The sequence below is a fragment of the Haemaphysalis longicornis genome, unplaced genomic scaffold, assembly GCF_048455015.1.
Source record: "Haemaphysalis longicornis isolate Haplotype H1 unplaced genomic scaffold, Haemaphysalis longicornis Haplotype H1 scaffold_9, whole genome shotgun sequence".
In the NCBI taxonomy this organism is placed as follows: Eukaryota; Metazoa; Arthropoda; class Arachnida; order Ixodida; family Ixodidae; genus Haemaphysalis; species Haemaphysalis longicornis.
Window position 1 is genome coordinate 68,075,917 of NW_027526460.1, and position 15,928 is coordinate 68,091,844.

At 45.6% G+C, this 15,928-nt stretch overlaps 1 protein-coding gene across 1 annotated transcript; it reads right to left on the bottom strand.

Annotated features, from left to right (window-relative positions):
- Positions 1-3,202: 3,202 nt before the first annotated feature.
- LOC144153242 (palmitoyltransferase ZDHHC15B-like) lies at positions 3,203-14,671 on the bottom strand. Its single transcript, XM_077684891.1, has 5 exons — positions 14,527-14,671; positions 9,461-9,674; positions 8,110-8,467; positions 6,018-6,159; positions 3,203-3,465 (listed from the first exon to the last, which is right to left on the bottom strand). The coding sequence occupies exons 1-5, from the start codon at positions 14,669-14,671 to the stop codon at positions 3,221-3,223; spliced, it is 1,104 nt and encodes a 367-aa protein (XP_077541017.1). The 3' UTR covers positions 3,203-3,220.
- Between the last annotated feature and the right edge of the window lie 1,257 nt (positions 14,672-15,928).

A 15,928-nucleotide genomic window follows, 5' to 3' on the forward strand; every position in this document is an offset into this window, starting at 1 on the left:
AAAGAGTAACTGCGCTTGCAATCTTTATTGCACAGGGCTTTATTTTGATCGCCCGCATACTCGGAGTCAATTGCGAGACGCACTCGGGGAAAGCAACAAGGGAGAATATTTGTGTTACGGTAAATCATTTTATTTGCGGATGATTGAATTTAAGAAGAAAAGTTCTTGTGGCTTATTTAGTCCAGTGACCTTGCCTTGCTTTATCCAGCCCCCTCGAAGTATTTAGGAAGGGGTCGTTTTTTTTTTCTTGGTAAAGCTATTCACTACAGATTTCAGTTTACCTTTTTCTCGATCTCGAGCCAGCCTGGCCGGCTACATGCCGACCACCTTCAATGTTCTACCCGCTACGCTATCACCCGTGAGCTCCTCACGAGTTGTGCTACAGATGTCGCCGATTTCCTCCTGTAGGACGTCATCCTGTGTCATGGTGCTCCGCGACAGTTCCTCACGGACAGTGGCCGGTACTTTTTGTCACAGTTTGTGCGAACCTTCTTCGCTCTTGTAAAACAAAGCACAAGCTGACGACTGCATACCATCCTCAAACAAATGGCCTTACAGACCGGCTCAATATAACGCTCACTGACATGCTTGCAATGTACGTTTCCACAAACATACAGATTGGGACGTTACACTACCTTATGTCACATTTGCATATAATTCCTCCCGGCACGACACTGCTGGATATTCTCCTTTCTTGCTTCTTTTTGACCGCGAGCCTAATTTACCGTTCGAAACCACCCTACCGACTTCAAGTGATACGACCACTGCATATGCTCGTGACGTCTTCGCTCATGCTGAACTGGCGCGCCAGGTTGCCCGAGAACGACTTTTGGCATCACAAGCATCCGAGAAGTCTCGATACGACGAGCGCCACCACCGTGCACACTTTGCTCCTGGCTCCTTGGTTCTTTTGTGGACCCCTTCTCGCCGAGATGGACTGTCTGAGAAGCTCATTTCCCGCTTCATTGGCCCCTACAGCGTCGAACGTGCCGTCACCCACCGTCCCCTACGAAATTGTGCGTGTGTTACCTGTAAACTCACCTGGGCACCCAGCACCTCAGCTCGTTCACGTGAGCCGCCTCAAGCCATACCACCGACGGAATCTACCTACTACTGCTCCTTCTTCATAACAGGCACCTGGACTGTCTTTCTGTTGCGGGGGAGTTGAGTCAGAGACTTTCGCCAGCTTCTCGGGAAACGTGCACGGAGCATAACCCCATATCCATGTGGGCAAGCTCTCCCTGGGTATGTGCTCCGGTGGAAGGACGCTGGTCGATGACCAATGGAATGAAGAGACGGTAGACGAACTCAGAGCTCCCACTGGACTGGGTTCGCGCCATCAACCCACCCCTGTCCCGGTGACTACGGTGTCTTTCGTAAATACACCTTCTTCGTGACAATCTACCTGTGCATTGTCACGTGACAAATGCATGACGTTCAGGGATAATCTAATCGTTTTCCCAAATAACTGGAACAAACACTGCGTGTGGTGCGGCGGGCTCTATTTGGACGTGGTCTCTGTTTTAAGGACGGTCGCAGGTCTACGCCGTAAGCAGGAGGCAGACCCAGAAGCTCCGCGTCAGCACCAGTTTATTCAAACATCAGTTCTAGCAAACTCCTCGCGCTTCCCTTTCACGGGCCTTGCCCGCGATGTCACTGCGGATGCCACGTGACCTTGGAGATTGACCGTACAACATCTCCCTCCGAAATAAACGAGTGAGGGAGGTTCAACGAATTACACAGCTTCCACGCGGGCTATGTGTGTTTGGGTTGACCCTTTGCCCGTCACCTTGTTGTTACGATTGTTGAACCTCCGGTTCCTCAAGAGGTTCTCGTTCACGTCGTTCCGGTCAGAGGCGGCGCCCGCTTGCTGGGGGTCAGAGGTCGCCAGAGGAGCAGTGGGTGGAGGCGACGGAGAGGGCGTTGTCGGCCTTCCGAAGCCGATTCTAGCCGTCGCAGACGGCACGCGAGTGCTCGAGCCCCTGTTGCCCGACCTTGGGGAGGTCCTGGGCTTTGATCTGCTCTCAGATCCACCTCCACCCCCGCCAAAGAGGGACACCAGCATCACACTGAACTCTATTCTGCCCTTCATATTCCCGCCTCCTCTTCCCAGGTTTTATTCCTTAAAGGAAGGTGAGCCATCCGTTGTTCACATGACACGGGACGGCCCGGGTACAAGTGCCTTCACCAACAGGGTCATCGCCAACCTCACCTGCAGTTCTGGACCCTCAGGAAGCGTCAGAAAGAGTCGAGGTGTCGCGCGAGGTGAACGCCGTTCAAGTAACGTATCAAGTGGGAGACGCTCCCCCAGCGCTAGCGGATGCCACGCGACCTTGGAGGTTGACCGTACATCATCTCCCTCCGAAATAAACGAGTGAGGGTACAACAGTCTCATCACTCTTTCAACATTGCGCGAAATAATGGTTATAGCGGCGGCAGTGAAACGGCTACTCTTGTTGCTGCGGTTTCATCCTTCGGTCTCACTCGCGAAGGTCAGCGGCCGCAAATAGGCTCCGTAGACCGATTCGCGGGAAATTCTGGCTGTGAAATTAAACAGCCTAATAGTAGTTCTAACGCAGCTTAAACAGTGAGCTGATGTACCGCGAACCATTAGATTTCAATGCTCTAACTGGCTGACAAACCCCTTGCGCGCCCGCTCTCATCGGCAGTAGCGCTCGGCGCAGGCCGGCCGGCGGCTGCTCTGGCGCTCCGATTGCTCGCAGCGCCCTCTGCGCAACGCTGTGCGTGCATCAGCGGCGCGGACACGCCTCGCCATAGAGCAGGCGCGGGGATATCCGAGTAGCAAATATTTTTAGGAACCATACTGCGGACACAGCCAAAGCCTCCTCAGACCAGACACAGCAACGCTGCTACAGCCGACTTTCGAAAAGGCTCGAAAAACCCCATCTTATTAGCACACGACAATCACTGGGTGTTGCCAATTCCGTATCTATATTTACCTAACAACCTTTGCATACGAAAACAAAAACCTGCACCAAACAAACAATAGAACCGAAATCAGCTGATGATGAATGTGTAAACTTTGTTAATAAATCCGCACAATCCGACCTATTTTATGCAGACGTTTCTGTGGTTGTACGACCTATTTATCTTTGAGTATGATCATGTAACAGACAATACAGCACTTTAAGATAAAATAAAAATTCCCATTGCAATGCGTGTGCAATTTTATTAAATCCGAATATTTAGCTTCGCAATTTTATGGAGATATTTTGTTGGTTTCGTTTTTCTCTTCCACGTCTATCGCTCGTAGGACCTGTCGAGGGTAGTCGGCGACCGTGCCAGGTGGAGCTCGTTTGGTGGGGCAGAAGTACGTTGTCGGCGTCAACGGCTCAATCTCCGGAGCGGGTGTAATGTAGTCGGTGCTGTTGTACTGATACTGGTACGGCGAAGGCATGTTCAGATCTCCCGGAGGCACAGGAATGGTCGCCCAGGCTGCTGTTGCTGCAACGCAGGGCGAAACGGGAGTGAGAACATTATAATAAAGGCAAACATTCCAGCGCCTACACTGCCATACCTTTAGCCAATTTAAATGCCTAGCTTCAGGTACTGTTGCTGGATATTGACCCAGGCACATTTACTATAATATATATATATATATATATATATATATATATATATATATATATATATATATATATATATATATATATATATATATATATATTTCTGCCTATATTCCGCAAAAAGTCAAGGGCTGTGACCAACAGTGTTACTTTTCTGAAGCGGTATTGAGCGCAGTTTTTATGCCAACTTTGATGTATTCTTCTTGCTATATGTAATGCGGTGACACAGAAGTGTTTGAATGTGCAGTATAATATTCGACGGGAGGCGCTATCTGTGATTTTTTTGCAAGTATAATATCAAAGCCCGAATGGATGAGTAGAACGATGGGTTGATCATCGGAGATAATTTCGGCGCAAACAGGCTTGAAGCTGGCGCTGGATAACAAAATTCCAACTTGCGAAAACCGCGCACGGTTAAAAATAAGAGAAAAAAAAACCCGACGAAGCGCTGTTCAGCAATTTCTCCTGTAGCCCTTCCCTTACTCATGTCGACGCGCTGTTTCTATCGCTTGAAATGTGTGCACAGCATACCCGAAAATTAAGGTATTTCTAAGGCTAATCAATTATTATTACACAAAACGCCAGTTTATAACAGTGTCGTCGGAATGGAAGTTTTTGTTTTCCAGCCGCATCGCGTAGACTGCCGGGTTTGCAAAACAACACCACCAACCGACACTTCCCTCAGTTGTTCCAGTTTATGAATGCCTTTGCGCAGAAAAGTAAGATCTTTATTTATTCCTTATCTTTTCCTCTGGTTAAGCAGTACTGACCCTGCTACTCTATGTGATACTTTTTTATCGTTAACTAAACTAAGTGATCTGAACTAAACTAAGTATTTTCGCTCTTACGCTTAGATGACCTTCCTTGTCCATACTTACAAGGTCTGTGAACAGGTGCGCCTTTTCTACGTTTTAACTTTTGCCGTCAAGAAAAGCAAAATCAGTACTGATAACTACAGGGACAAAGCGTGCAAAGAGATAAGACATAAAAAAACAAAAATGAAAAATTGTTTGGGTGGCAGAAGTGAGAATTACATGTTTTTGAGTAAAGACACGAAAGCGGTGAAATGCATTGGTCCCTTCTTACGCGATCGACGAACAGAGGTGAACTAGCGGAGGTGAACTAGGGCACAAAAATTAATTAAAAGGAAAACATTATCTTGGTTTATACGTGTATCACCTTAACAGTCATAAAAAAATGAAACACGATCACCGAAATGTCAACCAGAACAATAAAAAAGCTGCTTCTTTCTTTGCAGGGGAAGTTACCGAGTGGTTTAATCACTGTAATCAAGCTTTACCATGTGGCTTTCCAAATATAGCAATATCGCGCCGTTATTTTGATTGCAGGATTAGTATTGGTTTTCATTTTGCGCGTTCTGGTTGACGCATTTTGTCCGTGTTTAATTTTTTCCGATGATCGTACAGGCGGAAAATATGTGGGCTATGACATAACGCCAGAGTCCAAGACTGTGTAGCCGTAGTTGAAATTAGTTCCAATGCTTTTTCAGAAGTACTGTTCCGTCTAACTGACGCTGACCTGAGAAACTTATGTTACCACGAGAGCGTTGCTCGCTAGATTTTAAAAAGTGCACTCTTAGCGGGTGTCCCACTAAGTCGCCCATAAACCTTTAACCGTTAGCATGCCCTCGACGTGCATTGATTGTGACGCTTTCATTGATACAGAAAAAAAATACTCGGGGAGCTCGACTGCTGCCTTTTACCGAGCACGAGCATAAATAAAACAAAAACCCAGGAAAACACCAAGCACATCCATCAGTAATATCGTCGCAGCCTCAGATTACCTTCAGCTTCGACGGATACAGCGCTGAAGCAGAAAGAATATTTATTCTGCATCAAGTGTGCTTCTGCACTGAATCCGATGTCGGCATTGTAAGCCTAGCATCGACATCACGGAATACAAGACTACAAGTCGCCCCAAATAATATTTTGACTTACTCATTTCGTAACAATACGACTTTGAATCCTCAGCAATTTTCTTACATTTCTCTGAGGAGCAAACGGCGTAGAAAAGTAGTTCATATGTGAAGTAAAATAAAAACTGGAGCTACCAAAATGCTAAATGTTGTATAGGATAAAACCCCAGGCACGTGCAGCAGTTCGACAACATGTGGGCTGCATGCACAATTGCAGTTTCAAGTTTTAGATAATTTTTTTGCGATGGTAGCCGTAACAACGGCTCCGAAAGAGACCATTTGTTCTTTTAATTATTCACTGAAAACTGCTTTAGTTTTTTAATAAGTTTAGGGAATTATGTTTTGCTTGCAAATTGTACTTTTTGCGAAAGGTTACACGAGCAGAGCTGTATCAATGCACCTTGCATGTATATTTTTTTTGGGAAAAGAATTAATCATGCGTATTTCTACACTCTGCCCTATTTTCGGAATTTGAATTCATGTTTTCAGCTCACTTCTTCGAGGCAGTTCGTGCTCTCGAACCAAAGGCAGCTGAAGTTTTGCAGGATCAGGGTGGAGCTTGGTGGGGAAACGGCTGCCGTCTCCAAGACTTGTTAGCACTGGAAAGGGCCACAGCAGCTTCACTCGTCCAAAAACCTGGCCAACGGAAATATTTACATTAGCTGGCAATATCGCCCACAAGACATCATTTGTAGATTTCGTCGCACGTTGAAGATCCCCAGGTGGCCAAATTAATCCGGAGACCTCCACTACGGCGCACCTCATCGCCTGCGTTGCGTCGGTGCGTTATACCACAGAATCAATCAGTCAAGATTAGTTCAGAGGTGTTAGTAAAGCAATGCTCGGGGGGGGGGGGGGGGGTGAGCAGGGGGGTCAGCGTAATGTGTTAGATTACGCACATCACTGAGATCTGTACACACATCCGCGCATATGTCCCAGAAAATCACACACACGTTTAAGCAAGAGACTTGCCATGCTGAAGTCTCTTGCAAATCTCGGGCTAAAACGTTGGCAACAATCGTGTTCCCTACCATCTTCCAAATTTTATTGCTCGCGATATATGTGTATACACACACACCACACACACACACACACACACACACACACACACATATATATATATATATATATAGATATATATATATATATATATATATATATATATATATATATATATATATATATATATAGCGAATCAATATAGGAAATGAAAGGCTCGTTGAAAATACGACAGAAATAAGGGTTGGCAGTCACGAAAACCTCGGAAAGCAAAGGGGAGAATGAAGTAGGTCATTGAATCAGATAAAGAATTTGGAAACACAGAAAGAAAGTGGAGAAAAATGCCGGCCGGGTGAGATCCGAGTCGATGACTTCCAGAATACCGCTCTGATGCGATGACCACTACGCTACCGGCGGTGCTATTATCCCCTCCACTTTCTAGGGTACTTATGTTAAAGTATTCTGGAGGTCGTGGGTTCAGATCCTTCCCGGCGGGCATTTTTGCTCCATTTTCTTTCTGTCTTTCTAAATCATTTTTCTGTTTCAATGACCTACTACATTCTCCCCTTTGCTTTCCGAGGTTTTCTTGGCTGCCAACCCTTATTTCTGTCTTATTTGCAACGAGCCCCTCATTTTCTATTCTGATTCGCTCCATGCGCAGCGAGGGCCTCTGTCATGGCAGTCTTGGTGCTATAGCGAGCTTAAGAGGGTTCAACGCTGGTCTACCACTCTCGACATGTCGTAGACACTCGAGTCACGGTCCGGGGGTTAAAAAGAAGGTCCCCTTCCCCTCGAGTAGTCCGAGTGGCGCTGGCTGCCACCCCCAAGCGCAGGAAACAAAAACGCCTTCACAAAAACACCCGAGAAAGTGTAGGGGATAATAGCCCCGCTCGTAGCGTAGTGGTCATCCCACCAGACCGGTATTCTGTAGGTCGTGGGTTCGGATAACAACTGGAGGGCATTTTTTGTCCACTTTCTTTCTGTGTTTCTAAATTCTTTACCTGTTTCAATGACCTACTACATCCACCCCTTTGCTTACCGAGGTTTTCTTGACTGCCAACCAATATTTCTGTCTTATTTTCAACGAGCCCTTCATTTCCTATTCTGATTCGCTACATGCATAGCGAGGGCCTCTGTCATGGCAGTCTTTGTGCCACAGGGAGCTTGAGAAATTTCAACGCTGATCGACCACTCTTCATATGTCGTAGACATTCGTGTCACGGCCCGGGGTTAAAAAATAGGTTCACCCCCAGTAGTCCGAGGGGCGCTGGCTACCACCCTAAGTATATAGTCCGTGGGCTTGGTTGTATATTCTGACCGAGAAGTGTGCTATAGATTACTTAGGCAACCCAGAAAACCCACTATTAGCATTCGAACGCCCTAAAAATAAATGGATCGGAAGGAAATCGATTCGTTTGCTTTGTTGTCCGTTCGTTTTATGGACATCTGCAGGAAATTTTCACTGCTTTCACGTAAAAGCTTTCCACTGCATAACGCGTGGAAGTAAGTGCAACAACCTAGTTTGCATTATTAACAGTTGGAATGGATGGTGCAGTGTGGAAGAATGGCCCGCCAAAACCAATTTACCTGGACGAAGTTCTCGGACCAACCCAAGTCGAATGAGTCGCCGGACTCTTGGAACACCGTCATACGGCTGCTTTCCAGTGAAGTGAGATTTCGGCTCAGCTGGTCCAGGTGAACGAACAGGAAGGTGGCAAGTGCCGTCGAGAGGTAAGTTCCCCCGGCCACTAAAATGGTAACTTGCACGGACACCAGGGAAAGTCCGAGGCTAATCCAGGCTATTACGGCGTGTATGCCACCGGTCAGCGCCGTGTAACCGGCCAGCAGAGACGAGTACAGTAGGGTGAGCAGGAATGCCTTGAGGTTTGTGAAGGAAACGCAGTTGTTAAACCACGGGCAGTGGTGGTCCATCCGGGGGATACACCTGCGGTTAGATCGATTATTCAGAGCAATCTTTTCGAAGGCTCAAGAAGTATCTTTTCCTTGAATTTTTATAGAATCCACCCCAAAGAACAATTTTTTTACTGGTATACCATGCTGGACTGGGAAGGGGGGGGGGGTTAGGACATCAAGGTTGAACACCACGTGTTTATAGACCAAGAAGAAGAAGGGAACGGGGCTTGTTTTGTGTTGGCCTCTCCTTCATGCTTGTACTGAAAAGTGCGCTGAAAATTCTTGAAGTTGCTAATCATTGAGCAGTCTTCAGTCTTGTATCAAAAATTCTTTTAGACTGCTGCAATTCCATTAATTTTCTACAAGTTCAGTGAATTCTTCAGAGAAAGGAATGTTTAACCACTATGTAAATTTCCGGCCATTGTTGCAAGGTAAAATTTTGGAAATACCTTTAATGCCTTCGGTTTTCACAAAAAGTTTGCTAAAGCTAATGGAACAAAAGTATATAAAAGGCAGTAGACTTTCTGGCTCGAAGCTGCTGGCTGTGACCGGGTACTTGCTTTGAAAGAAGACAAAACCATGCCTACTAAACACAAAAGCGGCCCCAGATTTATTTTTGGGTGTGCGTGCAAATGCATTGGCCTAAGATCCTTTTGAAAATGACTGTGTGACTGGAAAATGTGACTGCTACTTGACGCCCTCTTGTTTAGAAGCCAGCCGAGTGCTACCGGAACAGCTCGAGGGTAACATATTAGGCGCTGACCTAACCTATCACTGCAGCAGTCACCAAGAGCCAAGGCGCCCAATGAATGCTCCATCGCTATCACTGTCGGTGCTTCAACTGCTTCTTTTCAATTTGGCATCCACAACTATTTCGGGGATACGTCTTACCGCGATTGTTAAATTCGACATTTTTTGCTTGCGATTCGCTACTTAGGAGGATTTTAGGCGTTTAGAAAGTGTTTATGAGATACCAATTCTATCTACACTTGGAACCGTCATTTTCTGTTGAACTGGAACCCACCTTTTGCACACAGAGCAGTGGTGACATCTGTCTGGCTTGATTAAACCGCAGACGTCACAGTATCGCACACAATTTTCTGGGCCGAGGGTCAAGATGCCGCGGTTGTCCCCCAGCTCACCAAGGTAGCGCCATCGTTCTTCAAAATCTTTCAGCAGCTCAAGACGCTGGCGTTCAACATCACTGACGTAGAAATCTCGCGGTATCGGAGCCACACCTGCGAAATAGGAAAAAAAATCAGATTGCGTGCTCTTTTATGTAAAAACTACTCTACGGCCTACAATGAAGCTAGGAATTTTAAGGACTCCTTAAAACACATGCCGTTTCCAGCTTTTGTGATATTCACAAAATAAATATACGTTGGCCCAGCAGGTGGCGAATGTTTTGTTGTCTTATTGTTCCGAATTCACCCACCCATGCGCAGTCTGTTGCCTTAGCCAGGAACCACACACATGCTTTAAATCACCTTAAAACACCTATTTAATCTACCTTGCGTACACCAAAATAACAAAGACTGCAATTTATGCCGCAGGTCGTAATGAAATGTTAAACAATTAGTGCCCTTACACTCTGTGAAAACCGATTACCTGCCAAGCTGCAAGCCCTCCCAGAGTACACGAAAGAAAACGTTTGTTTGGAATTTTGGACATAGCGTACTTCCTTTCCAATCACCTCAATAAAATTTGGAAAGTCCCGAGCGCTATCTAACCGACGAACGTAGAGCCATATCTTTCCCTCCCGCGTCGTAGGCCTCTTCCTTTTTTTGTAACACTACAGCCGAATCCGTTATACCTCTGAGGACACCGGAACGGTCGTATTGAGCTGTTTGAAGACCACGTTTAAGCCTCACGCCAACACAACGGACATGTCACCAGTCAATGTATGAAACCTTTACCTGCGCGTACCACTCCTGCCCCCCCCCCCCCCCCCACCTACTCCCAAGCCGTGCACGCATATACTGCTCATGAGCGGGTGATTAGAAGTGGAAGACACTGTCTAGCACGTCGCTCTCAAAGCCCTTTAGGCTGAACAGGGGACACTGGCACACGTCGGCGTTCAAAGCTGACCAGTTGCTGTTCATCCGGGTGGGATTCGATGCTATTCGGACGCTTCAGAATCTTCAGACGAAAAGGCGGCGGCAGCAGCTTTTCGTTGTTTTCGTGCCCATTCACGCTTCAGTTCGGGCTGGCGCTTCTGCAGTTTCCGCTCTTCTGCCTTCAAGCGAACGACATGCGTACGTTCCATTGCGATTGAACACCTCGAATGCCTCCACCTTTATTCTAGGGAACGCACATGGGTGAACCTTCCACTGCCCAGCCGTAGGCGTCTTATTATCTGTGCAGCACACCAATCCAGACCCAAACCGCTCGATTGCGGAGGACAGCTGACAGGGTTCATTGAGCCATTAAACTCCCAAAATTAAATCTCCCATCCCCACAACGGGTATGCCATCCATAGCTACATTGAGCCTTTCTGTGCGGGCATGCCCCGTCCGTCCACCCCAACCAGTGCACGGCCAAACCGGCAACTGGGGATGGGCGCATAATTGGACATGGACTGCACCGGCGAAGGGAGAGAGAAAAACATTATAAGCGGCCAGACTAAATTCTATAATTATTAATAATATTCCTTGATAAAAACTATGACCAGCTGGTCAAGGAGGGCCGCTGACACGACAGTATTGGTCAGAATGCCTTTCAAGGTAAAGAAGAATTATGTTTTCACATGCGCGTTCTAACGGGGTAAGTTGCTGTCAACCGGCAGGGACCGTGGTCGAGGTGGAATTTGCAGTGGGAACGGCCGAGGCTACATTCTGGGCGGTGGCTCTGGCCTTCGGGTGTTTTTTCACCCATTCACGCTGCTGTGGATTCTCCGCAATCATCTGACAACGGCGCTACGACCGCTGTTAGCCGACTGCTGAACTTGCGAAAGAAGCATAAGTGGTGGCGAGGGAATAACCATTGTGATAGCAATTGTGAAAGAAGGGTCGGCGGTGGCGAGCAGGAGGAGCCTTGGAGTGGCACCGAGTAAATCGTCTTGACCGGAATGAAAACGGGGGGTTGGGGAAGCGGGTGAGGCACGTAATACGTCGCAGTAAAATTGTGTGTGTGCAGCAAACAAATAGCAACGCCCCTGTCTGAGAAAATATTATTTGCATATTTCAGCGAAGCTTGGATCGCCACAATGATTACGATGCCTTTTAATTCTTTGACTAGAACCAACAACAGGTAATTTGCCGGAGCTAATGTGTTGATTGTTTCCCAGTTAAACTTACACGGTCGCAATAGGTTCTTATATCGAAAGGATGAGGAGTAAATAAAATAAAGTGAACTGCTATGAAATCTCAAATCACATTAGCCAAATAGGCGCAGCTGGCACAACATGTGCAAGGCTGGAGAAACAGCTGAGTTGGTGGTCCCTGTCCCTTCGTCAGAGACCCGGCTGTTGTAGTTCACATTTATTTCCGAACTTGCAGCTCAAAGTTCTCCATGAGAGACCGGGCAGGATCGTTTAGTACGCAAGCTTTCACATCTCTCCCAAAGTGGACCTCTTTAGCACGCGCTAGAACACGCGGTCAAGGCCACAGCAAACGACTACGCCACGAACCCAAAAGAAATGCGGTGCGCCCGGAAGGCGACGATAGCTCAATCAGACTGAGGCCGGTATAAAAATGCGATGGTGGTAGTTTCGTCAAGCCGCGAGTACAGCGGCTTTTTTACCACCTGCTCAGCCATTCTACGTGACTGGAACAAAGAACTTGACTTCAACCTCAACTTCAAAACGCGAGGAACCCAGGTTGAATTGGAGCCATGGGAGGCGTTTTTTTTTTTTTTTTCAGTTGGCTGCACATGTTTTTGTTCTCCGCGCTGCTCACCCAGTACCACTTGGTTCTTTAGGGTGCGCAGTGGTCAGATTGCACGTTACCCTGCGTGAAAGTCCCTGGTACGATTCCCGAGAGCCCCCTAACCACATTTTAATGCGTAGCATTCTTTGCCGAGCAGCCCCACCGCCAGAACCGCGTAACGCCCTGCCTCTCCAAAAAAAAAAAAAAAAAAAAACAGATATCGTGGGAGCTCCACCTGTAATCGCTATGATGGCGTCAATGACAATAACCGGTCGCACGAAATTTTGAAAAAGTCAAAAAATATTCAAAGTATAAAAATATACGGATGAAGGCAAAACGTATAATGCAGGAAATGTCCACAATAATGCAGATTCTGCGAAATCTTCACCTGTATTCGTTACATTAGCGTATATGGAGATAATTGGTGGAACGAAATTTCGAACAATAAAAAAGTAAGAAAATATAAAATAATTACTGTAACTGGCGGACGGTGAAACACTCTGCATTTCCGCAATAATGCAGATTTCTGGAAAGTTTCAAATGTAATCGTTATAGTAAGGTAAATGGGGATAATTGGTAGGAAGAAATTTTGAAAAATTAAATTCGAAACATATTTAAAATAGCCAAAAATGGCCAAATCTATAACGCATGGCATTTACAAAACAATGCAGATTTCGAGAATGTTTCACCTGTAATCGTTACAATAGTGTAAATAGAAATAATTGGTGCAAAGGAATTTCAAGAAACTAAAAAAATAAGAAAAATGCAAAATATTTACGGAAACTGGCGAACCGTACAACGCACTGCGTTTCGAACAATATTGCAGATTTCGGTTAAGTTATAATTGTAATCGTTATAATAACGTAAATAGAGACAATTAGCCCGACGACATTTTGAAAAAATACAAAAAATAGGACAAATATTGAATAATAACGAAAATGGCAAAACTCATAACCCATGACATTTACACAATTATGCAGATTTCGCGAAAGTTATACCTGCAATCTTTAAAATAACGTAAATAAAGAGATTTGGTAGGGCGAAGTTCCGAAAAATAAAAAACAAGAAAAAATTAGAAATAACGGAAAATGCAAACCCTACAACGCATGGCACTTCCACAATAACGTAAATTTTCCCGAAGTTCCATCTAGAATCGTTATATTAGCGTAAATGAGATAATTGGTAGGAAGAAATTTTGAAACACTAAAAATAAGAAATATATAAAAAATACGCAAATTGCGAAACGTGCATTGCCCTGCGTTTCCACAATAATGTAGATTTTGCGAGAGTTTCAACTGTAATCGTTGAAACTACGCAAATGGATATTATTTGTCAAATGAAAATTTTGAAGAACTAGAAAATAAAACAAATATTAAGCAATTACGAACAATGACAAACCGTATAATGTCCTGAATTTCCTCAACAATACAGATTTCGTGGATGTTCCGCTTCTACTGGTCATAATACCGTAAATGTAGATACTTGGTCGGACAGCATTTAGAAAAAAAAAATTACATTCGGCCGTAAAAAGACAAGCGGCATAAGAATTCTGCGTAATGGATAGAGAATTCTCTGAATTCCTGCAGAATTTTTTTAACTGCGCACTCCCGACAACTTCTTGTGGGCTCCTTGCCTCCTCGCCGCTTTCTCTCACACTTCCAGGTCTATTGCTGCGATGGACGGATAATGCTCGGCCTAAGCAGTTCTGCTGTTCACAAAACATTTATGAGCCTCTTATGAATTTTGGCACCATCCTTGCACACCCAAAAAACATGACTCTGTTTTTGTATGCTTCTCATAGTGGAGCGGACTACGGTTAGAACATAAAGACTATGGTGCTGTCTAATACTAGAGACGTGTGGTTCCTCCGAAAAGATGACAGAAGGCAAGGCAAAACTCAAAATCGCTTGGCATGGCTTGTGAATTCAAATTCAGAGCAAACACAGAGCGGTCAGGCATAATAAACACAATCACTCGAAAAAGGCGTTCAAGGCCACGGTAATAATACAAATAGAACTAAAGAACAGTTGGAGGCGATGCAGCCATCGTAATAGTTGCCTCCAATTCTTCTCTTCTCAATCGGCGTTGAGCCATTGTACCGTAAAGCTACATTTGAGAACTCGCGGGGAGCATGTAATCAAGCCTTATTGACAAAACATGTCATGCTCAACCGACTCATGTGCGATTCTGTGGCATGTTTTTAACTGCAAGCTTCCCAGCCTACCTTTTAGCGTGGTGTACGCGAAGGACCACATGCATATGATGAACAAGACGTGGAAGACAGCAGCCATAGTGACACCAAGAGCGGGAGTTTCCACCAGCTTGCCGACCAGGAGGAAGTTGTAGGCGTAGTATACCCAAGCATTCATTACCAGGATAGCAACCACCGGACTCCACTCAGCGAAAGGACCGTGACAACGCCGAAAGCATCGGTACACCATCCAGATGGCCATCTTCGTTCTCCTCCCTTTCGCTTTCCTTCCTGTTGTTTATGTGTTGTTGTCCCTCACGCGACACAGTCACGGCTGCTATACCGGACTGCTACTAAAATTTATTTATCCATTTCTTCCGTCGTCGTTGCAGAATGAAGCGCGTACAAACGTTTGTGCCGCTTTTTAAGCTATATATTGGGACAGCATTGGTCGCAACTTTTTTCCGCTTTCATAAAACAACGGAGGCCGATAGTCCAATCTCGCAACCTTAATACACCGCACGTACCCACGCAAAACGGTTGGCTAAGCTCAGTTTGGCATCATCATGGCTAATTGAGACTCTTTCGATGAAGAAAAACACAACACAAAATACGAAAGCGATTAGGTATTGAAAATTTGAGACAGCAACTTTTGTCGATTTTTCCGCAATGAAATAGTTTCGCACTATGCCCTCACAATTGGGAAAAGCGTAGAAACGTTAATCAGCGTTCAATGCGCTTTATACTACACGACGTCTTCTTCTGGTTAAAACATTAGCGTAAGTTTTTTCAAGTCACAAATCCGGGTTCTTTTGTATTACAACACCCTTTATTTCTTTAGTACAGGACATCGGTGTCACACGCGGACTCATGAATGTTATTTCCTAGTTATGCGTTTTCACTGCCACTGAAATGTTTTAAGCCGAGTTAACTACAGTCCCATGCACACGCATGTATAAATACATGCATCCACTGCCTTTATTTTTATTGAACTCAAGTTGGGCAACCATAAAAAAACCTTGGGCGCTCCGAATACGCATTTATGCCTCGGTGTAGATCAAACCTTGCTGGTGTCTCATCCGTCACGAGGAGGTGGCGCTACGAATGATTTTTGTCAGTGCGGAACTCACGCCAGCCGTAACCCACACCTGGCCACCGGATCGACGGGCCCATTTTGGCTTCATAGTTTCTCCAATTGCTACATATTAACATCGAACACAGGTATCCACCATCTTCTGAAAATTTACCGTGGTCTGTAGGGTTACCAACATCGGAAGCTAAACACCGCGGGGCCGCATCCAGCCCAACCTCCCGAGTAAAAACGCTCGACCTTTGGGCCATAGCTCCAGTGCTTCTTAGGCTTCATTCCTGAGAATGACGTGTTCCAGTACATTTAGCTATACTCGCCTCCACCGCAATATGCTGCAGTGCAAAC

Bases quoted from the DNA above. Each gene is read 5' to 3' on its own strand.
- LOC144153242 (XM_077684891.1), bottom strand. From the start codon at position 14,671: ATGAATGCTTGGGTATACTACGCCTACAACTTCCTCCTGGTCGGCAAG. The intron at 9,675-14,526 runs GTAGGCTGGGAA...CCTATTTCGCAG, and splicing joins CGCGTACACCACGCTAAAAG to GTGTGGCTCCGATACCGCGA. The intron at 3,466-6,017 runs GTGAGCTGAAAA...CCTGCGTTGCAG, and splicing joins GCACGAACTGCCTCGAAGAA to CAACAGCAGCCTGGGCGACC.